The sequence below is a fragment of the Lynx canadensis genome, chromosome D1, assembly GCF_007474595.2.
Source record: "Lynx canadensis isolate LIC74 chromosome D1, mLynCan4.pri.v2, whole genome shotgun sequence".
Classification (NCBI taxonomy): Eukaryota; Metazoa; Chordata; class Mammalia; order Carnivora; family Felidae; genus Lynx; species Lynx canadensis.
In genome coordinates this window covers 31,181,785-31,204,183 of record NC_044312.2, presented here as the reverse complement: position 1 = coordinate 31,204,183, position 22,399 = coordinate 31,181,785, and the positions used below count along the sequence as shown (strand labels likewise).

At 50.8% G+C, this 22,399-nt stretch overlaps 1 protein-coding gene across 2 annotated transcripts in view; it reads left to right on the top strand.

Moving 5' to 3' along the window:
* B3GAT1 (beta-1,3-glucuronyltransferase 1) overlaps nt 1–22,399 on the top strand; it is a 30,603-nt gene that overhangs the window by 3,644 nt on the left and 4,560 nt on the right. The window contains exons 2-4 of one of the 2 annotated variants that reach the window (XM_030332952.1): nt 17,308–17,420; nt 17,569–17,715; nt 21,296–21,804. In XM_030332952.1, the coding sequence (XP_030188812.1) occupies nt 17,604–17,715; nt 21,296–21,804 (621 nt within the window). In that variant the 5' untranslated portion in view covers nt 17,308–17,420; nt 17,569–17,603. Of the gene's footprint in view, nt 1–17,307; nt 17,421–17,568; nt 17,716–21,295; nt 21,805–22,399 lie in introns of those variants that run through there. The other variant, XM_030332951.1, reaches the window with a different exon arrangement.

Below are 22,399 nucleotides of genomic sequence, written 5' to 3'. Positions count from 1 at the left end.
TTTTTGCAGCTACAGCAAATTTACTTTTCTAATGAGGTTCAGCCCCAGCCAATATTAAAATGAGTCTGTGCTCCCTGTGCGTACCAGCTGACAGCAGGGCAGGCAGCCTCCCAGCAAAGTGCCTGGCAGGGATTAGGGCTTTGCCACCGATAAGCCCAAAAGTGGAGAGTCTCAGTCTGGATCACCAAGAGTTGACTGGATTTAGGGATAAGCCTTGCCCACAGGGCTGCGGGTCTCACAGCTAAGTATTAGAGCCATGGGCAGGGCTTCTTTCTTCTTGTATGTGGGAAATGTGAGCTCTTATTATCTCTTTATGAAGGGAAGAAGCATGGAGGGAGCAGAGACAAGAAAGCAATATTGGGTATTAGGAGTGGAACTATAGTACCAGACCTGAGGTTGGGTACCTGGTTCTGCCAGTCCTCTCTGGCTGGGCTCATGCCTTCTCCTCTCTCCTTCACTTCTGTCTTGCTTCCTTCCTTATGAGGCAGGTGGGCAATCTGGCCTCTGAGGCCACACGTCTCTTTAGGCTCAAGACTCTGTACTATTCATTTGACCGTTATTCAGAAACCTGCATAGCCCAACACTAGATGTAGGATGGGCTGCTTTCCCTCCCATAGTGGGCAGTTCCTCATTCATAGCAGCCATATTTCAAGAGTTCAGTAGCCACATGTGGCTAGTGGCTACCATACTGGACAGCACAGATACAGAACATTCCCAGCATCACAGAAAGTTCTACTGAAAGTGCCATTCTAGACTTGACATAGATGGTTTAGTGAGATGGCTAAAAGCATGGACTCTGGAGCCTGACTGGCTAAATACAAATATTGCTCTGCTACTTAATAACTGTGTTTCCTTGGGATGTTACTTAACCTCTCTGTGCCTCAGATTTATCATCTCAAAAATGGGAATAATACTAGGAGATTTATGAGGACAGAGCAAGTCATTACAGTTAATCATGGTGATCACCCAGAACATGCAATAGTAAGTGCTTTGCCTAGCAATTTCTATTCATTTATTTAACAATTCACTTAATAAACACTGAACAGCTTACTTTATGCCTGGCATGATGCCAGGTGCTGGGTCTGTCAGTCGTCAGCATGTGACCTTGCTTCCTAAGCCTCAGTCTCCTCACCTGTGATGGGAATGTAGCCCAATAATAGCCCCTGCACCACACCCCTGATGAGATACAATGAGATGAGGAATATGTCTTCCTTTGTCCGTGACACTTCCAGATAAACAGGAGCTAACATTTTTGGAAGTGGATGCACCTGAAATTCTCTTTTTATTGGAACCACTCTCACCAAAAAGCATTTCCTAAGCCCCCAGAGGTTCAAAATGAGCAAATGAGGCCCCAGCTGCCTCCAGCATCATGCTGAGTGAGGATGGAGCAGGAGACTTAAGGGGCTCTTGCCTGGGCTCAACCCCACCCTCGTCCTGAGGGAAAGAAAGCTAGGAGGCCACTGTCCTGAGCTCAACAGAGGGAAGCAGCAAGGAGGGAGAAGGGCCCTTGGCCTGACAGAATGAGGTGATCAGCTGGCTAACCCAGGGACACAGCTATGTCAGCAGCTCACTATGTAATAGAATCTCATGGAACCTCATCTTCCTCATCTAAAATATGAGGAGTGGGAGCCATATGAACATTGCCCTACCTGAATTATACCATTTACCTTGGTAGAGGAAATGGGTCTGAGAATCAAGAATTTGCCATCCATAGCCACAAAGTATCAGATAAACACTGAAAACTATCTAGCCTGCAGGGCTTTGCCCAGAATTTGGATTCTGTGATTCTTGGTTGCTTCCTTCTTTTTATAGATAAGGAAACTAATGCCCAGAGAGGTTCCTGGCTTATCTCAGGTCACACAGCATGGTAGTGCCTTATCCTAGACCATGACCTAAGTCTCCCAGCTCCCTGCTTCTCCGTCTCTGTCAGCCGCCTGCCCTCTTGTCAAGACAGAGATGCACATCAGGGCAGCAGGAACAGCCTCACTCAGGCTGGGGCTAAGAGGCCAGCACTTGAGACACCAAGACCCCTTTCACACAGGCTGGGATGAGTCTTCTCTCTCCTCCTCTGACACATGGCCCGGGAAGACTAACCAAACTATCTCTGACAGACCCCAGGGAAGGTCAGATCTTTCAGACCACAGGCAACACATTAAAAATACATACAAAACTTTAATTAAATCACTGAACCATTATCCTGGTATTGTGTCCATGCACACTCTAACCAAACGAATAAGGTCAGCCTGGAAATCATCAGGCTGAGTGAGCCACCAGGGGCCCTTGATATCTTGAGACTGAGGTTGTCTCAGCCCAGACCTAAAGCACTCAGGGTCCCCAGTGGTTGATTGAGGGTTTCCTCAGGGATGTCTTCTGAAGCCTGAGGAGATCTGGGCATGCTCCTCAGCCCACCTCCCCCATCACCAGCATCCTGATGCCCTTGGAAATAGGTACGTGCAGACTCCCAGAGATGTTAGTGACCTGTCCCCTGGGAGGCAAAGTTAATGGAATAATGCATCCAGGCCAAATAGGCCACATGATGGACTTCAAGGAGGTGCCTCTTCCCTTTGGCCATCCTGGGCATATATTTCTTTCCCCCACTCAGTACCCTGTGCTCTCTTCTCTACCCTCTTAGTGCATGGAGCACAGACCAAGGACAACCCCTTGTTCCAAAAGAGTGACTGGCCAGAACTCACACCAGGATCCAGGAGCTTCATTTCTGGGCAGCAGGTTGTCCATGCCACCAGCCTGTTTAGGTTGACGTACAGCCTCTGGACATGTTATTTTCTTTTTCTGCCAGAGTTTCTGAACTTAAGCTGAAGTATTACTAGCCTAACTCATCACTTGTTGATACTAACTTCTTCTCCCACTCATAAATCTCTCTCTGGAAACAAATGCCCCAACTGCTCCATCTCTGTCCCTTCCCAAGCCCCATGACTGGGTGACACAGCAAGCTGTCATGAGTGTGCATGTATGAGGATGTGTGTGTGTGTGCATGCATGTGTGAGCATGTGTGTGCATTCATGTGTGTCCGTGTATGTGTGCACACACTCTTCCACTACATCTTGCTCACTCCTAGCAGCACATCTGGAACGTCTGGGGGGTGCCCTGTGTATGTGTACACACAGCAGTGCTCCCCAATGACAGCCAGCAGGAAGGTATACCCAGCAGCCCCACTTGGTACTACACACAGGTGCCCACTCCAGCCCTGATGCCATGAAAGCCCCCAGCCCCGCCATCCCCTCACCCTGCCTAGTGTGCAGGCCCTAAGGGATGTGTCATTGTTGACAGATCTAACCAGACCTCTGGATAACCAGTTCTTTTTTGTGTGTGTACTACACACACACACACACACACACACACACCATCTACCATCTTAACCATTTCTCAGAGTTCAGTGGTATTAAGTACATTCACATTGTCATGCAACCATCTATCTCCAGAACTTTTTCATCTTTAAAATTGGGAACTATACTCATTAAACAACATCTTTCCACTTCTCCTTCCCTTGGCCCAGGTAACCACTGTTCTGCCTTCTGTTTCTGAGTCCGACTACTCTAGATACCTAATGTAAGTGGTGTCATCCAGTATTTGTCCTTCTGTGCCTGGCATCTTTCACTTAGCATAATGTCCTCAAGGTTCATCCATATTGCAGCATGGGTCAGGATTTCCTTCCTTTCTTAGGCTGAATAATATTCCATTGTATATGTCAACTGCATTTTATTCAGTCATCCAGTTGACAGGTTCTTTGATGCCAGGCCATGGAGCAAAAAGTTCTCGGTAATGGTGGTTCTCCCCACTTGACCTTCTCATTTAGGGGGTGTCTCAGTATAAGGGTCCAGCAGAGACCTCTATGCTCTGAGTTAACCTACATGCCAGGTAGCATAGGAGCACAGAAAAGAAGCCCCATTTTATTTGAAGAGAATGGTATCTTTTTGGGATCTCTGGTTGCTCCCTTCACTGCCCAGTGACAACTGAGCATCCTTGATGCCTACCCCTGTGTGGCATTCCCCAGGAGAAGTGCACCTGGCCCAGTCCTTGAAGGTTAAACAGGAGCTCAGTGCACTGAGGAATAATGAGGAGAAAAACATTCTAGGCAGAGGTACCTGCCAGTGAAGGGATGCCAAAATCCTGTCCCAAACCCCTCCCTACATGCCACCTTCTCAGGACCCTGAGAGAGAAATCTTCCCTGTACTCCCAGAGCTCTTCCCTGGGGGCAGGAGCCCTTGGTGACCTCAGAGAGCTCCTGTGTATATGGCAAGCCTACCTTAGCACATGGCTTTGTGCTGTTAAGGCTCCATCTTTATGATCCATAGCCACCCTGCTGCTAGCTATATAATACACAGTCGGTAAAACATATAGATAATGTCAGCATAATCTACCATCTGGGGGACTGAGATTTAGGGATCCTCCATTCATCACATTCACGCCTGCCTGCTCATGGGGGGAACACACACTGTCCACTCTGGACTCCCAGGCCTTCTGAGGCTGGGCTCCCAGTACCCAACCACCTTCAACACCTTTCCTTAACTATTCCTCATCCAGTCAACAGGGTTAGCTGATACCAGGAGGGATCTAAAGGATAAGGTACAAGTAAGAGAGAAAGTTGGGCAGCCTCCGAGGTGGAAGATGAAGCTTTCCAGGCACCCGGCCTGCTTCCAGGGGAGAAAAGCCAGGGAATGAGGGGGCCCATAGGTGCATGGCCCTAGACCCCTGCTGATGGCCAACTGTCAGCCCCAATGCTGTGAGAGTCTCCATTCTCTGAGAGCTCTGGAAGCAGGAAAAGAGAAGAGGGGGCACCTGACCTTCCAACATCCCCAGTCCTTGCTTAAGTGTGTGTCTCAGCGGATTGGGCAGAAACATGGAACTGATGTTGGGAGGCAGCACCAGGAGGTGTCCCAACACCAGGACAGGCCCTGGCCATCTACCCATAACACAGCCTCTCAGTTCTGAGCTTAGCTTCCAAATCTGTGAAAGAGGAGCAAGGAAAGAAGTGCCTTCCCAAGGGAGCTGTGCAGAAAGGCAGCCATGGGCAACTGTATGTGAAAGAGCTTATAAACTCTGTAGTGGGCTGGAGGTGACCTGGAGGTCAGCACAGGGCTAGAGGGGCCAGGGCCAGGGCGCCAGGTTTCCAGGACATGGCCTCCCTGTGTGTGTGGCAAGTCTGCCTTCTCCAGGCCACTGCACACTTGCACCTTTGTTTATCACACTGCTGCATGCCAATGTGCCTGCTTATTGTGGAGTCCAGTCTCAGCACAGCCTTGTCCATGGAGGGAGGAATCTGCTAGAAAAGCTGCCCCAGAGGCTGGTCAGTGCTCACCTCTCTCTTCCCCTTCTTTTTCAGGCTCTTGAATTCAGCTGAATCTTAAAACAAGGTGGTGGTGGTGGTTATAATTACTCTTTTACTTTACATTATCTGACATTTTTAGTGTTAATTGTATGCAGGCCCCATGCTAGATTTTTCCATGGATTCCTTCATCTGATCCCAAAAATAGCCCAGTAAGAGTTACAGATAAGAAAACTGAGTCACAGGGGTATTGGTGCAGGTTCTGCTTTGTGTCAGGGCCTGGATTCTGTGGTGGGATCCAGAGGTACTTAAGTAAGACCTGGTGCCCCCAGGGGAGCCCATGGCCTAGAAGCTGGAGACAAACATGAAAAACAACAAGTGCACAGAAGGTTACAAGGCTGAACCTTCACTGCATGGACACTGAGTGCTCAGGCCTGGAGAAGAGCATGGCTGGGGAAGGCTTCAAAGAAGGAAGGGCAGCCTGAGGGCATAGAGCTCAGGATGGTCTCACCTAGTCAGCACCCTCACCCAGAACTATGTAGACATCAGCTCCAAGAGAAACTGAGACAGACAGCAGCCTGAATGACATGAGGGTGGGAAAGATGGTGCTATGGGGACAGACTAGCATTGGCTGCTTACACCCTCCCTGGAAGGTGTCTGAATGGCAGCATCACCCACAGTCTGAGAGGCTCTGCATGGCTATCCCAGTCCACCCTCACCATCGACCCTCAGCCTGCTTGGTTCCAGTCCCCAGGCCCTGGTCACATGCCCTGCCTGCTGGTCTACAGGGATCTAATGGATGCCAAGTCAGTCACCATGTCCTGTGCCAGGCTTCATAATGTGGACCCTCATTGCAACAAGTGCTTCGCATCCACTGAGGCCAGCACTGGGCTTGTTTCATCCTCCCTGGGCCACCTCTGTAATTGAGGGCCAATGAGATGAGAGCTGTGCCCTCCCAGCTCCCAAAGCCCAGGATGCTAGGGTACCATGGTCTTTCTGGGTTCCAGACTGTTCTCTAACCTCAGCCTCAGCAGGGAGCAGACCATCCCCACTGCTGCTGCTAGGCTGGCAGAAAAGGAGGGTCATACCTGTGTGGTTCTTGACCGCTGTTCCACTAGCAACTGATGATTTGCTTGTCTTGTCCTACTAGCCCCTACTGTTCATCTTGTATTGGAATCTGCTGAGCCCTCCACTCCTATTGCCCTCATCCCCACTCAAGCAGGTACCTGTGGTGGCCTGACCCCATGAGTGTGTGCCACTTGGAGGCAAGGCCCCACCACACGTCCTGAGCTTCTCTGCACCTCTCACAGAGCTCACTAAGTATTGCGGCAAGCTGGGCAGGAAAGGCTCACAAGCATTTTTCTGTAACCATACGTGGAATCCAAGGCCGGACAGTATCCTGGTGCAACCTCGACCTGTGCCAGGGTGATATGGATTGCCAGTTCTGCACCCCTGTCTCCAAGAGGGTGAGGTGAGGCCAGGGCAGGCAGAGGATATGGGGAGGTGTCCAAGCAACCGTGAGTGAGAACTCCAGTGCTCCCACAGCTCATGATGCAGAGGACAGAGGAGCTGTTCTGGATTTGCTCACAGAACAAACCAAGTATGTTGATTTGTGCTTCATGCAGGAGCAAAGATCCAATTCTGGGAGCTGGCAGAATCGGGAGAAGCACTGGGTCCAAACTTGGCACTCATACGCATAGCTGGGCACCACATACTGAGTGTTAGCAGGCTCCAGTTAAGGGGACCACTGCCCACTGTGCCCAGAACAGTCCCTGAGCATGTCTATTCCTGATGCATTGACTCCTGTTGTTTTATCACTTCAGCATGGTCTGGAGGGCCCTGTTTTTGGTAATAAAATACATGGTCATACCCACTCTGATGGACAGGGTCAAGGGAGGTGACTTAAGCACAGATGCCCAGTATAGGCATGCAGGCCAGGAGGAGGAGCCCTAGTTTCCACTGAGCCCAGTGAAGAGGTGGGAGCATGTCCCTGGAAGGCAGCCAGCAGTGAGCTTGGACCAGGAGAGGTGTCACAGCTGCGCTGCCTGGCCCCTGTGAGGGTCACTTCCACCTAGGGAGCAGGTCTCAGACAGACATGAGGCTGAGCCGCTGTCTCACTGGACCCAGGATGCCTGGACACTCAATGCCCTGTGCCTCAGTTTTCTTCATCTGTAAAACATCAATAAAACTTTGGAATTACAAGGATTTATTGATTAAATGAGATCACCAGTATGAAATCATTTGGGAAGTTACAGGTCCCTATCGGGATGAGTCATTTTACCAGTAGTTTTTAGGGGAGGCTGCCCCCTACCCACAGCACCACAGAGAAGGTAAATTGGCCTGTCCACCTCTATGTTCTAGGATCTGGGGCCATTGGATGCCAAGGGCACACAAGGTAATCCTTCCTTTGAACAGAGACCCAATCATGGGATTCTCCAGAAGGACTCAGAAGCAATAACCAAACCCAGCCAAGAGTGTGTGTACATGTGCCCATGAACACATGTGCATTCATTCAGATGGTGTGCTGGCCATGAGCACAGATCTGCATTCAGGTGTGTGTGTGAAATAACTTGCTGCCCTGTTAAATCACTCTGAAGGGGTGCTGTGTAGTTAGCTGACACAGCCTTGGTGACTTGTCAGAATGGAAGACTCAGTCTGGCCATTCTCCTGAGTGAAATTACAAATTCAGGAGGATGGGGAGCAGGGTATCTCAGTCACCTTTACCAGGCTGACATCTTCCCCAGTCAGTTTACAGAGGGTGGTAAGAGGTGAGAGGCCACAAACACCAAACTGATACTCAGACTATCACAGGATAAGGAGCTGTGACAGCCAGCAGGGTCAGGTACACACGTACCATGCTGGGTTATGGCAGAGGTCTGGCAAAGAGGGACAGCAGGGGTCAGAGGCCAAGGTGAAGAAGCAAGGTTGCAGGTGGAAGGAAATAAGGGAGATGCTAGCTTGTGAGAGCCAGGCCTTGCTTGCTCTTTGGGCATCTTGACTCTAAATTGAGACCTCTTCTCTTGGGGCTGGCTCAGACACTGGCCCTAGATGGGAATGCGCAATTACCATCTGAATGAACCAAGTAGGTCTTCTAGCTACCAGAACTTCCCCAAGTAGTGCAGGGAGAGGAGAAGGCTATGGATGGTAGAGGCCAGAGACTGCTGTGGACAGAAAGTGGATAGGAAATAGAAGAGGGTGCAGCTAGAGCAGTGGACTGGGCCACATGGCAAAGAGCTTTGAATGCCAAGCTAAGTAAGTTACAGTCAGCAGGAGATGCAAAAGGTTTTGAGTGTGAGCAAGTCAGTATGGGGGTGAGGGTCAGGCAGTGGGCTGGAATCTGAAGAAAGATCACAATGGGTGGCTGTGGGAGCAAAGATATGACCCAGACCTGTATTGGAGGGATGTAGCTCAAGGCCTAGGGGCAGGCCAGGCCAAAGGAGCTGAGGCCCACCTTACGTGAAGAGGGGGAGGGATCCAGGGCATTTCTGGGATTTTTATATTGGCAGAAGATGGATGACAGAAAGAAGGAAGGGATGGGGAGCTGCTCTAGGAAGAAAGATGATACTTGAATCTTAGTCATGTTGTACTTAAGGTCACGGTGGAATATGCCGGACAATAAAAGAGGCATAACAACTCCACACTGGAGATGGGGAAACTGAGGCTAAGAGAAATCATAGGTAGTTATCAATGTCCTCACACTGTGTAAGGCCAATGTTAGCACTTGAGGAAGGGAGGTGTCCGTTCTGACTATCCCAGCCACCCTTCCTCACTGCCTCCTCCTTCGGGGGTGATATGGGGCTTTCAGGATCTGTGGCTCCCACCCTGCCTTCCAGCAGCCAGTTCAGCTGGAGGGAGTTGGAGAGAAGCAAGGCCAAGCAGATCCATCTCATGCCCCCTTCTGGGCTGTAAGTAAGTTTGGCAGTTGCAAATAGCTGCTTTTATTGGCACCAATCATGGGTCAGATAGTTTAAACTTATTTTGCCTAATCACCCTAACAACCCTAGTGAGGGATGCACTATTTTTATTCCCATTTTACAGATGGAAAACCAAGGCCCAGAGAGATTACCTTGCCCAAGTCACACAGCAGAGGATAAAAGCCTCTAGTACTGTGCCCAGGGCTGTTGGCTCCAGGGCACAGGCTCTTCACTATTTGTCCAATTGTGTGCCACTCTTCTGGGCAGAAAAGAGCAAAGAAAGATGGGAGGGAGGCAACAGAAGGCTGTGACTAAGGTTAGAACCTGCTGTTACCCTCAGGAGCTACAGGGGCCAAACAGGAGCTGAGGGTCCAGAGTGGAGACCAGGCCTCCTTGTTTTGGTGGACAGACTCTAAGGTGTCCTCCCTCCACCACATCTCCTGACTGCTGCTGTTTGTCCTTTGTGTAACTTCTTCCCCTTTGGTGTGGATTGCACCTGTGACCACCCTCTAACCAGTAGGATGTAGCAGAAGTGATGGGATGTCACTCCCATATTTTGTTATGTAGGACTCTGTCCCATTGGCAGACTTGCTCTAGATCCCACCCCCCTCCCTTGCTGGCCTGATGGAGTAAGTATTTATATTGGAGAAACCGATATGGCAAGGAACTTCGGGCAGCCTCTAGGCATTGAGGGCAGTCCCAGACAACAGCCAGCAGGGAGAGTGGCCCTGAGTCCTATGCCCGAAAGGCAGAGGACTCTGCCAATAGCTTGAGCCTAGAAGCAGGTTCCTCCCCAGTGAGCCCCCCAAGGAGAGTGCAGCCCAGACAGTACACTGCAACCTTGTGAGCCCCTGAGCCATGTCTGCGCTCCTGAGCCACAGAAACTGAAGAGAGTAGACGTGTGTCATTTTAAGCAGCTAAGTGTATGAAGACTTGCTAGGCAGCAGTTGACCTTCCCTTCAAAATGCTGGCATGGCTGCCAGAACAGGCCTGGGGCAAGGATGGAAAGATGACATGGAAGGGAAGGTAAAGGAGGTGAGGGTGGTGGCACTTTGCAGGCCCAGAGCCCTCCCTGGGCCCCAAGGCCCCAGCCAAATGCAGAATGCTATGCTGGAAGCTGGGCCACAGGGCTCTTCGGACTGCTCCCCAAAGTCCCACACTCCAAAGTGTGACCCTTACTGCAGGGCTCTGTGGCCATGTGCAGCAGTTTGCCTGACTTGTACACTCCATTGTCCTGCCAGTGATTAGCACACACCTGCGGAATGCCTTGCCCACCAGCCCCCTACAGTCAGCCCTCACAACTTGCCACATGCTAGCTCTTCAGGGGGGTGCCCATGGGCCTTGCCGGCCACTACCCAACTCTCCACAACCCTCCGTCAGGCATATGTCCTCCAACTAGCTGTCTCCCTGGCCACTGCGCCCTCCCTGCTGTCCCCACTCTTGAAGGACCAAGCTGGGGTCATCTGTGTGCTTGGGCCCCAGCCTAGGCCAGCACCAACTGACAGTAGCAACTAATGTCCCCACAAAATGAAGCATTTGATTTTTTCTCTAAGAGCCTCCTGCCTGGAGGCTCTGGGATGAGTGGATGCCTCTCTGACTGAAGCCCACAAGCTACATGATTCAGGGAACTTCAATGAAACCAGCTGGGGCCAATCTCTTGTTCTGTTTAAATTCCTGCAGTGAACCAGAATGGACTTTACCTTGCAGAATACCACAGAAAACCAAACCCCAATTTTCATTTCTTACTGATTCATAATCCAAATTGAGTTGAAAGGCTGTTTCAGAAAAAACAAAAAAAGAAACAAAGGAGCTACCTAAAACAAACAAACCATGAGTTGCATTTTCTGACACTGTTGGGCTGGAAGAAAACCAAAGCATAAAAGTGTGCTTTATGCCAAGCCTGAACTGAGCTAATACTTCCTCTGCCCAAGCCCTTGGCTTGGTTTTCCCAGCTAGAAAGGAACAAGATGGTGCAAGATCTGGAATCTATGCCACTCTTCCTATCAGAAGTATCCAGGAGTGAGAGCCAGCAGTGGCCAGGCCCTGAGGCAGGACACAGACCTCCCCAGAGCCTGGGTCTTCCTCTCCTCAGCACCACACCATGAAAGCAGGGTAAGGGAGCCCCTTCCTGGGACACTCAACCTGACCACGAGGAGGGCAGGCCAGGACTGGGCCCCCACAAGCTCAGGAAGCTCTGTCCCTGGGGCAGAAGTGCCAGATGGGTAAGCCAGGAGGCAGCACCAGGCCTGCAGGAAGGGAGGCAGCATGGGCATGTGGGGCACACTGATTGAGAGTCCAAAGGCTTGAGCATGAACTCTGCCAGAGACTGACTTTGGCGGCGACCTTTGGCCAATCACACAGCCTTGGTTTCCTCATATGTAAAGTGAGTTTTCCTGCCTGCTTCATAGGGCTGTTGTGAAGATCAAAGGAAAATGAATCCTGTTGGCCCAGCATAGGGCTGTTACTGGGAAGGCTTGCAGTTCCAACCAGGTGTCCCACAGTACCTTCACTTCTTCTGAGTGGAATGAGTGGTGGAACTCCCATCCCTCCCTCCAAGTCATGGGGGAAAGGGAGGAGGAAAAGGATCAGGAGGCCTGGGCAAAGACGCTACTTGGATACCTCCACCATGAGTGTTCTGGGGGATGGTGGGTGGAGAGAGGCCAGTGCCTGTGTCCTGTTCCTCAGCAGGAGCTGGTGGCTGGAAGCCAGGGCCAGGTTTGGGGATGGAACATGGGGGTGGCCAGGGGTGGCAGAAGACTGAGGCCGGGTTAATGAAGTATGGATTGACTGGCCCAGGCAATGATTAGCTCTGGCGTTGGGCTTTTCCTGAGCAACGGCAGCAGAATCAGTACTAATCCCTTGATCCCATTAGGGGCTCTTGCAGGTCTTTGGGACAAAGTCTGTGCCCCTCTGAGAGAGGCACTGTCTGGGGCTAGAGGGTAAAGCTGGAGCCTTGACCAGCATCCTTCCCACTATCTTCTTTTAAAACTTCCCCACTTTCTGCCTCCTATTACCACATCCCTGCTCCCATGCTCAAAGGTCTGGTGCCTTCCCTAGCCATCCTAGCTTCCCCATCCCCCTCTGACTACCCCAACCTCCTTCTGGGCCCCCAACCAGTGGAGCTGGTTATGCTTCTGCATGGGGAGGCTTCAGCACCTGTCTCGTCAGCCCCAGGGGGACTCAGGCTTCCAGATGACAGAGGATGGCTTCACACATACAGCAGAAGCTCTCCTAACCAAGACTTTCCTCAATTGGCTTAGCATACTACTGATGCTCTCCATTCCATTTGTAAAGCACACTAACAGATGCGTGTGCAAGCATAATGCTGGACCTCCCCTCTGGTGTCCCCCCTCCCTGTGCTTATACTAGCCAAGCTGCATACTTGCTGAGAGTCCATAGTGTTTGTTCCCGAACAGTTTACAATGGGCATGCTTGCTGTCACCATCGTGGGATATTATACAAACCATGAAACATGAACTGGAAAGAAATAAATATGCTGTTTCTATGAAAACTTAAGTTGAATGCCCTCAAAGGACTCCATAAGATGCATCTAGGGAAAAATTCTCAAAATTAGGTGAGGATTGGTTGGAAAAGTCATAAAAACTTTAAAGCATACTGCACTTGAATTGTTCACCAAGTGTCCTTCAGGTCTCAGACTACTTCAAAGAAACCCACACTGGAGGTCATAGGCAGGGCACTATGGTGTAGATGACGTCAGAAAGGCAACATGGGACTCACCTCAACTGTCCCTTGGCCCAAGAAAGAGCCTCGGCCCTGTGTCAAAAAAGCAGAAGTGCTGCAAGCTACCCAGTGCTGGGTGGTTTGGGTTTGTGAAAAATGACCACATTATTGTGTAGTAATGGGAAAACATCATTTATTGAGCTCTTAGCTATTTAAAAGTTGCTTAAGTTGAAATGTGTATTCTATGTGTGCATTTTGAAGGACTCTTCGCTTTAATGGATTCCTTTGACCAACGACAAATGATGTCAGTCTTGGATGGTTTCTGAGTTTGTTTGTGACTAGTCTCCATCACACACACACACACACACACACACTGCAACATTAGAACTCATCACACATCACCCTGAGTGATGTTGTGGGAGCCTCACAGACACCTGTGTAAAGTTCCTCCTTCCCTCTGGGCTGCGAGATGCTGGAAGGAAACCCTTGCCTCCCTCCCCCATGCTGCTGCATTGCCCATAGAACCTAACACAGTATTTGCCTACTACAGATGCTGAGTTAATATTTGTTGAATCTGATTAAATAAGCCTCCTCTTCAGCAACTAGGGGCATTGATGAGGTTTTCATCTGAACACCTGTAGGCTCAGAAAGAAACTTTCCTTGCATTTAGAATCATCCAGCCTTGAAGCCAACATGGATCTAGCTCTGCCACCCCAGGCCCAGCATCTCCTGTCCAGCCTGACTGGCTCTGCCCCCAGTCTTGGGAAGTTCCATCTGAGTTCCCATACCCAGGGAACCTAGTTCTCACACACAGCCTGTGACACCCTAAAACCCATAGAAATTTCCTATGTCTTTCCAGACATGGCCAATCATCATAGCTAATTGGTCCTTAAATCATGACTATGTTCCATGAAAAGTTGCTAGGTTGACTTCCAGCCTTGAATGCCTACATGACCCCCACTGTTCTCATATAGAACACTTCTTCATCTTCATGGAGGCCTGTTTCAACCTCACATTGCTAAAATGGCAAAACTAAAAATTCATTAGAACTCTCCCAATCCAGCCTCTGTATTTTAAGATGAAGGTGGAGGCCAAGGAGGGCAAGCAATGGAACCCAGTCCCCCAGTGAAGGGGGACACTGTCCACTACCCAGAGCACTGTCCAGGCCATTGCTGCCCCATCTCCCTACCACTGCCTCCAAGTGCTCTGCTTTTGTCGCCAAATGACCATCCCCCACTCGACCTTATATTCTCCACCCACATCACAGCCTTTGTGTCCAGTGAAGGCTTCTGAGGGTGGAAGGGCCTCCACATATCTGCACTTACTGGGGGACAAATGACAATTGAGGTTGCTCACAGATATGAGTGACAAGTATCAGGTGGGGAATCATAGCCCCACCAGGTCCCTGCAGTTTCCTGCCAGCCACCCCTCGCAGCCTCCACCCAACACTTCCTCAAACATCCCATTCTCCCTGCTCTTGCCACCTCCTCTCTGCTGGCCTCTGGGGTGTGGCCAAGCCCCTGCTCCATCTTCATGTTGATTCTTCTGCCCTAGCCAGCAAGGGCCCAGAGCAATTCTGGGGTCTGAACCTGTGACCACAGTCTAGCTACTGCCTTTCCACCAAGGCACAGGCAGAAGCAGCAGGCTGTGGTGAGGAGGCCACCCTTGCAGTCCCGTCTACAGATCTGCAATAGGGGTAAGTGCAGCCCCCAGCTGCCTCCCCTGCCCCCAGCCCCATTTCCCATAAACCTGCCCCCTGCTGGCTAGCTGGCTTTCTCTAAGGCTGGGGGCTCTCTCTGTGCTGCTTAACAACTGCCTGGTAATTAGCTCCACGATTTTGCTACTATGCTTATAATAGCCTCCATTAAAGTTATGAGGTTTTCAAGCCATAATGGCTTCCAGAGTAATTAATGCACAACTGGGTTTATTGCTAAGTTTATTTTTAGAGCTTTTCTCCCTCATCCCATCCTTCCTTTCCTTTCATAGATGTTTTGACCAAAAAGACTGGATGGGATCAGAACGGTCTCTCCAGAGCCCTCATGTACACTTGACTGCATCCTTCCTCACCCCAAACCTGCTGCCTGCTCCCACCTCCAGGGAGCTGCTGGGACCCCACAGAGCAGACAACTTTCATGGAGGAGTGTGGCTGTGAAGCAGTTCTTGGCCAGGGCCTGTGTGTGGACCTGTGGTCACCCTGCACCTGAGCTGGATTCTAGGCTCTTGAGCCTGGAACCTCTCTTCCCACACTCCTGCCAACAGCATAGAGCCAAAGGGCCTGGACTTATGTCTGGGTCAACCATGACCTTATTGATTGCAACTGCAGACAAGTCACTGATCCTCACTGGGCATCAATGATTTCCTTGTGAAATGGGGTTACAACAGCACCTATGGCCAGCGGACCATGAGGATCGAACATGAAGTATTGAGTGTCATTTCTGGACACCACCAAGTGCTACATAACAGCTTGTTATTACTAATGACAGCCCAAGCAGACAAGCAGGAGGTTGAGCAGGTACAAGAGGAAAGAGACTTGGGATAAAGAGGCTGCCCATTAAAAAAAAAGGTACAGATGCAGGCACCTGCAACATGAGCAGGCTGGATATGCACACAACAAATTGGCATGGAGCTTGCCTCTCTGTTACTTTCTCCATCCTGGAATTAGGACCCTCCCCAAGATGAAGGACATTTGGAAAAACTCCTTTTTGAGTCACTAAGAACCCAAAGGAAATCTCCCAGCTAGACCTCTTAGAAGCTCCCTTGTCTTCCATGAAATGTGGCCTAAGATGGCCCAGCCAAACCAAGCCCCTGACTCAGCCCTTTGCAGCCTAGTCAGTGACCTTGGAGTAGGGAAATTGGGCTGGGGCTGAGGGTGGCATGAGGTCACTCCATTTCATCATACTTAGTACATGAGATCCAGACAGGCCTCCTGGGGTGGACACTGGGCTCTGTCACCTGAAGGGGCCATGGAAGAGTTTGTAGGAGACACAGCACATACCCCAGAATTATTCTCCCTGGTCTGTGTCCACATCATTTGTCCCTGCCAGTAACATTTAACCTCAGTGGATCTTCCATTTCCCTGAGAAGTTGGGGTAGCCTGTTTACCTCCTGCCTACGAGGAGACAGTGGAGGCAGAGCAGGCCCCTGGTGGTAAGTGGTTGGCTGCAACATGCTGACTGACCCTGGAAACCACAGTGCTCTTTACTGGAAGACATAACTGGTTCCTCCACAAGGTGACAAAACTATTTGGAGAGAGAACTAGACAAGGACAGAGAAACACACTGTTTCCAAATCTGGGATTGGGAGGTGGGGGGCAAAATTCTCCTTAGCCATGGCTCCTGATGCTGCCAGAGATTGAAAGCATGTGCTACCTGGGGCTGGATTGGGCAGCTGGCCTCTCTAAGGGATGTCACTGCACAGTGCTGGACACTAGAAGTGGTGAGCATGCCAGGACCAGCCTTGGACTTCCCAGGACTGACATTTCCCCACCCCCTTTGCAGATCCCATCTGCATCTTACACAGGGTTCAGCAGAGAAGGGACAAGGAAGGCAGAGAATAGGATCTGACAGTTTCCATGGTGGTTGTGAGGGCTCTGTGTGTGCTCTCTTTGTCACACAAGACAACAAGCCCCAGAGAAGGATGCTGCTGACGGACCCTCTGCAGAACTGAGAAGAAATTCAAGCAGGCTCACCCTACTCACCGAAGGGGTGTCTCTCCCAGGGCTCCTGTTGCTGCTATTTTGAGTTCCGCCTCCTCAGGGTATGGCAGCCCCCACAGGGACCATCTCTTCACCTTGCTGATACCCAAGCTATGCAGAATTCATGAGAATTTCCTATTGACATCGACAAAGAGAAGGCACTTGCTGCATGTACTCCCAGGGCCTGTCCCCAAAACATCTCCTGTTGGCCCTCACCCCAACGCCTACCCCTTTATCTAGGCTATGAAGAAACCATCTGGACACAAACGTGGACACCAGAGTAGCCAATGCATCTTGAGCACTCAGTACATATATATACACCAGGCACCATTCTGTGGCTTTTGTGAGGTTAACATTTAATTCTGAGCCTTGTGACATAGGTAGTGATAGTACCCTATTTCATAGATGAGAAAATAGAGGCAGAAACAGTTGCCATAACTTGGTAAAGGGCATATGGCTTGTTGGTGGCAGAGTTGGGGTTTAAACCAAGACTTGTGTGTCTGAAAGCCGTGCCCTTAACCTCTGTGCCCTGCTGACTCATGTAACTGGGCAGCACCTTGTCCCCATGCCTGTGGGGGACAGAGGCTGGCCGAAGCAGTCCTCAGGGAGAAGGCAGTGCAGGCTCCACTATGAAAACGCCAATGCTGTGAGCCCTGCAGCCAGGCCCTGCCCTTCTGGGCATCTCTCCCCCCACCCCCAGGTCTCTGGCCATCCTGTTCTGCTCTCTCTTGCAGGTGTCCACTTCACAGGGTTCCTGATTGTGCCCCTGGACAGCCACCCCTTTGCAGTCTCCGGTCTGGCTGGACTCTGCAAACCTGCTTCCACAATGGGTGGGTTGTGAGCGCTGGTAAGACCTGCTAGCCAACATTCGGCTTCTCTGCTCTCCCTGTGCCTGGCCTGAGCAGCCCATTCCTGTTCTTTTCTCCCTTGTGCTTGCCACTGTCTGCTGCTGTCACCCCTGGGGCCACCCTTCTCCTGACCTTGCCGCCACTCAGGTAACGAGGAGCTGTGGGCCCAGCCAGCCTTGGAGATGCCGAAAAGACGGGACATCCTTGCGATCGTCCTCATCGTACTGCCCTGGACACTGCTTGTCACCGTGTGGCACCAGAGCACCATCGCGCCTCTGCTCACCGCACACAAGGGTGAGCCCCTCAACCTCTTGCCCTGGCCCCAGCCAGGCTTCTGTAATAAGAATGACCACAGCTGACGCTGATGGAGTTCATATTTTCATTTACTAGGCAGTTGGGAAGAGTCATAGGATGATCAAGGCCAATGACCTTACCTTTTGGGGGGTCTTGGTCCCTTTCAGAATCTGATGAGTGCCAACACACGCATGCATGCACAGATGCACATACACGTGCACAGAGACACACATGCAGAGAAACACACAAAGGCACACATGCACAACGCTGCATCCAGTCTCAGGACATGTAAGGACTGGTTGCTTTCAGCTGTGAATGGGGAGGGATGGATGGACAGGGTTTCTGGCCTGTGTTTTATTTTTTTAAATTTTTTTTTTCAACGTTTATTTATTTTTGGGACAGAGAGAGACAGAGCATGAACGGGGGAGGGGCAGAGAGAGAGGGAGACACAGAATCGGAAGCAGGCTCCAGGCTCTGGGCCATCATCAGCCCAGAGCCCGACGCGGGGCTCGAACTCACGGACCGCGAGATCGTGACCTGGCTGAAGTCGGACGCTTAACCGACTGCGCCACCCAGGCGCCCCTCTGGCCTGTGTTTTAAAACCATTCAGGGAGATCATATTATTTGCTTCTCTTTTCCTGCTTGGGCAACCCTGATCCTACCTAGTGAAAATAGACCTGGAAAGAGAAAAAATCCCACAAAGCACTCGTGGATTAACAGACTAGAACCAGTTTCTCCTGGCTCTGAGTCCAAGGCTTTCCTTCCCACCAGGTTGCCTTTCCTTCTCACAATGGGCTCCCTTTACTCTTCTCCCTTCTATCTGCCCCATATCTGGCCTGCCTCCTCATTCCTCAGTCTTTCATCTCATGCTCTTCTTTCCCACCCACCCCATGCATGTACAGACTCAATACTGTAGGGCAGCAATTCTCCTATTGAAATGCACATCATATTACATGGGGGACATGATAACATACACAAGTACCCAGGCCCATCCCAGAGAAAGAGAGTATGGCTCTGTGTTAGGGCCTATAAATCCATGTATGGCTCATAACCCTGAGTGATTTGGATGCAGGCAGTAGCCAAGAATCATAGTCTGAAGCCAGGCTGTTTCACAGTTACACAGTGGGGCCTGCTCAGCCCCAGCAGTTCTTGAAGCTTCCATGAGGAATATTTTCCAGGCTGGAGATTGCAGAATTCCCACTGCCCCATGCTAGGCACTTAGAGCCTCTCCTGACATTTATCCTCCAACATCTCTCTTTAATGCTCATCATTTGGAATTGTTATCCTACAACTACATCATTCCAGAAGGTTTAAAGCTACAATACACCAAGTGACATAATATCATGTAAATTCCATTCTTGGCAAAGCTCTAGAGTCAGAGGTGTCAGAATGTTTCGCTAAGCACTGATGCTGCTGCCTGAGGATAGGGAGCTGGCTTTCTGTGTCCTCAGAATATGTCAAGATGGGCTTAAAGAAAGCTGCAATGAAATAATGTCAGGGGCACCAGGAGGCCTTTGTGACTCAAAGGTTGCAGAAGCCCTGAAGCCAGCACTGTGGCCCAGTCAGAATGCATGGAGAACTTTCCCAGGGCCAAGACCAGTCTATTTGGGGTGATTTGAATGGAAGAAAGATGGGGAAAATGGCTCTAAATCTTCCTTCCCAGTATTCAGTTTCCAAAACTTCACTGACTGCAGGATGAATTAACCCTTATATCAATTTTGGTCAGAATCCCCATCACCTATCTCTCTTTCCTCCACCTTGGTCTGTTTTCCAAGTTTGACCTAAAACCCCTCCAAAAAGTCACCTTTGATCAACAGAGGCTGAGCTAGTCTTCTACACCTGCATTCACACACCAGGGGGCATGGTATTCCCCACTGCATGTCTTGTGCCCTTGGCCTGTGTGAACTCCCTAAGAGCCTGGAGCTGGTCATCTTCTGGGTGCATCTGTACCTCCTCCCGGAGCCCAGTGTCAGATCTAATACATGAACTGCACACACTCCATGTGCTAATGTCAGTGATGGGAAGTAGGGGAGGTGACAGAATGGCTGATTCCCAGCATCCTCCCTGGAACCATACTTCAACCCAATCACGAAAATGCTTATTGCATCCTTTCTGTAGGTACAGGAAGCTATGCAGAAGTAGGGCTGGCAACTGTTCTCCTTTTAAACACGAGGAAATGATAACAACTGCCTGGCAGTGTTCTGAGTCCTTTACATATATTGACTCATTAATCCACATAGTAACTCAATAAAATAGATGCTATTATTAGCTCCATATTGTAGTTGCTAAAATTGAGGCACGAGAAGTAACCTGCTCAAGGACATAGTTAGTGCCAGAACTGGACAGGGTATGAGCCCAGTGTTTGGATTCCTAGGTATGTCCTCTGACCATTGCCACCTCCTGCTGAGATCGTGTAAGAGCAGTGAGGGCCACACAGTTTTTCACACAGAAAGACTTGGAGAGCAGGCGCTCAGTAAAATCAATACCAATGACCCTGATTTGTCCTCTTGACAGGACTGCTAGCCTTACTAATGAGAAAAATGTCCAGGATGTAAGAAAAAGCTTGGTAATAAGAGCTGCCCCAACTGAAACAGGTTGCCTTCAGGAAGGAATGGGTTCCCCATGCCTGTGAGTGTTTTACCAGAGGCCAGACCTCTTCAAAATTTCACTGCCCCTGATGGTGTCCTTGGGGAGATATGTATAAACACTAGCTGGATGCTAGCACAGTTAGGGTCAGTGGTACGGTTAGTCTCCCAGATGTTTGAATGAGTGTCTAGAAAGTGCAGATCAGGAGTTTGACATCAAGCAGCAGAAAAGCTAAAGCAAGTGTCCACTCTGTCTTTTTGTGTAGGTCAAAATTTAAGAACATCTAAAAGCACAAACAACAGGTTCGGGATTCAAAATTATCTTGGCAACTATAGTCATAACCCTGGAAGAAAACGTGGTAGTTAAGCATGAAATTCTGCACCAAGATTCATAAACAGGAAGGGAGAGAGAGGCCCCACTTGAGTAGAGGGTTTGTGAAAAATTGGGCTGAGCTAACCTCACACTTTGTGAGATCCACAGTGTGCTGCAGCTAGGAAAGCACTAACACTGAGGCATTGTGGCATTTACACCACTGCGGGTGGCAGTGCTGCCCTGCTATGCAATCCCAAGGAGGTGGGGGCGGGGGCGGCAAGTGCAGTAAGCTCTGGCCAGATAGGGAGAGCACTAGGGTGGGAAGCGTCAGGACACTTTGTCATATAAAACCCAACACATTTAGGAAGTGAGAAAGCAGTCTTGGAATTTGGCCAGCCACACTCAAATAGCCACAGAGCTGTCAAATATGAGAAGGAGGAAGAGGTTATTTCTGTGTCATTTCGGGAGTCAGAACTGGGAAAATGCCTGAGAGAATTCCAGGGATGCAGCTTTCTCGGTTACCTGTAAAAGCTAGAGCCCAGGCAGGTTTCCGATGGCATTCCTGCAGAAGGAGCAGTGGGGAGGTGTGTCTTAGCAGGGTGGGTGACATCCTGCCCGTACCTGAGGCCAGAGCCAGGCCTGCACAGCCCAGCCACACACCGTGTGTCTCCCAACCCTACAGATGACGGTAGTGACCCCCGGCGCGACGTGCCTCAGGGCGCCGACCCCAGGGAATACTGCATGTCCGACCGCGACATCGTGGAGGTGGTGCGCACCGAGTATGTGTACACGCGGCCCCCGCCATGGTCCGACACGCTGCCCACCATCCACGTGGTGACGCCCACCTACAGCCGCCCAGTGCAGAAGGCCGAGCTGACACGCTTGGCCAACACGCTGCTGCACGTGCCCAACCTGCACTGGCTGGTGGTGGAGGATGCGCCGCGCCGGACGCCGCTGACCGCGCGCCTGCTGCGCGACACCGGCCTCAACTACACGCATCTGCACGTGGAGACGCCCCGTAACTACAAACTGCGCGGCGACGCCCGTGACCCGCGCATCCCGCGGGGCACAATGCAGCGCAACCTGGCCCTGCGCTGGCTGCGGGAGACCTTCCCGCGCAACACCAGCCAACCGGGTGTGGTGTACTTCGCTGACGACGACAACACCTACAGTCTGGAGCTCTTTGAGGAGGTGTGGGACGGGGCAGAAGGCTGTGAAGGGGTGGGAGGATGCCGGTGAGGGGCCTCTGGTGTGGGGACCCTTTGGTATGGGCACGAAGGGAAACAGTGGGGTGGGGCGAGCAATGCCTGCTGGGGTGTCAGTGTAGACTGCAGGCAACCCGAGAAGGGATGGAAAAAACTCATTGCAGACTTCTGCAGTCACCCCTGCCTCAAGGGAAGAAAGCAGAGGATGTAGCTCATAGAACAAAGTCTTGGCCTTAGAGGCATGCCCTCAAGTGGTATAATTTTATGTGCAATAATTTATCCTTGGGACTTGGGAGTCATGGGAGTCTGGGCAGGGGAAGGAGTCATTTCAGACTCTACATTGGGAAGACAGAGGTTTTTGCAGGAGGAGAGAAAGCTAGACTCCAAGTCTTGTGGAGAAGAAGCATTTTAGCTGGGGTGAACGTCAGGCCTTGCTTATGGCAAGGCAGGTTCCTCTGTAGATGCCTACCATGGAGGATGCATCTGGAGATGGGGCTGGGCCGGATCCCCTGGTATGGCTTCAGATGGCCTATGTGTGTAGAGTTAATTGATTTCTCCTTCTCTGGGGACAGGCACCACTC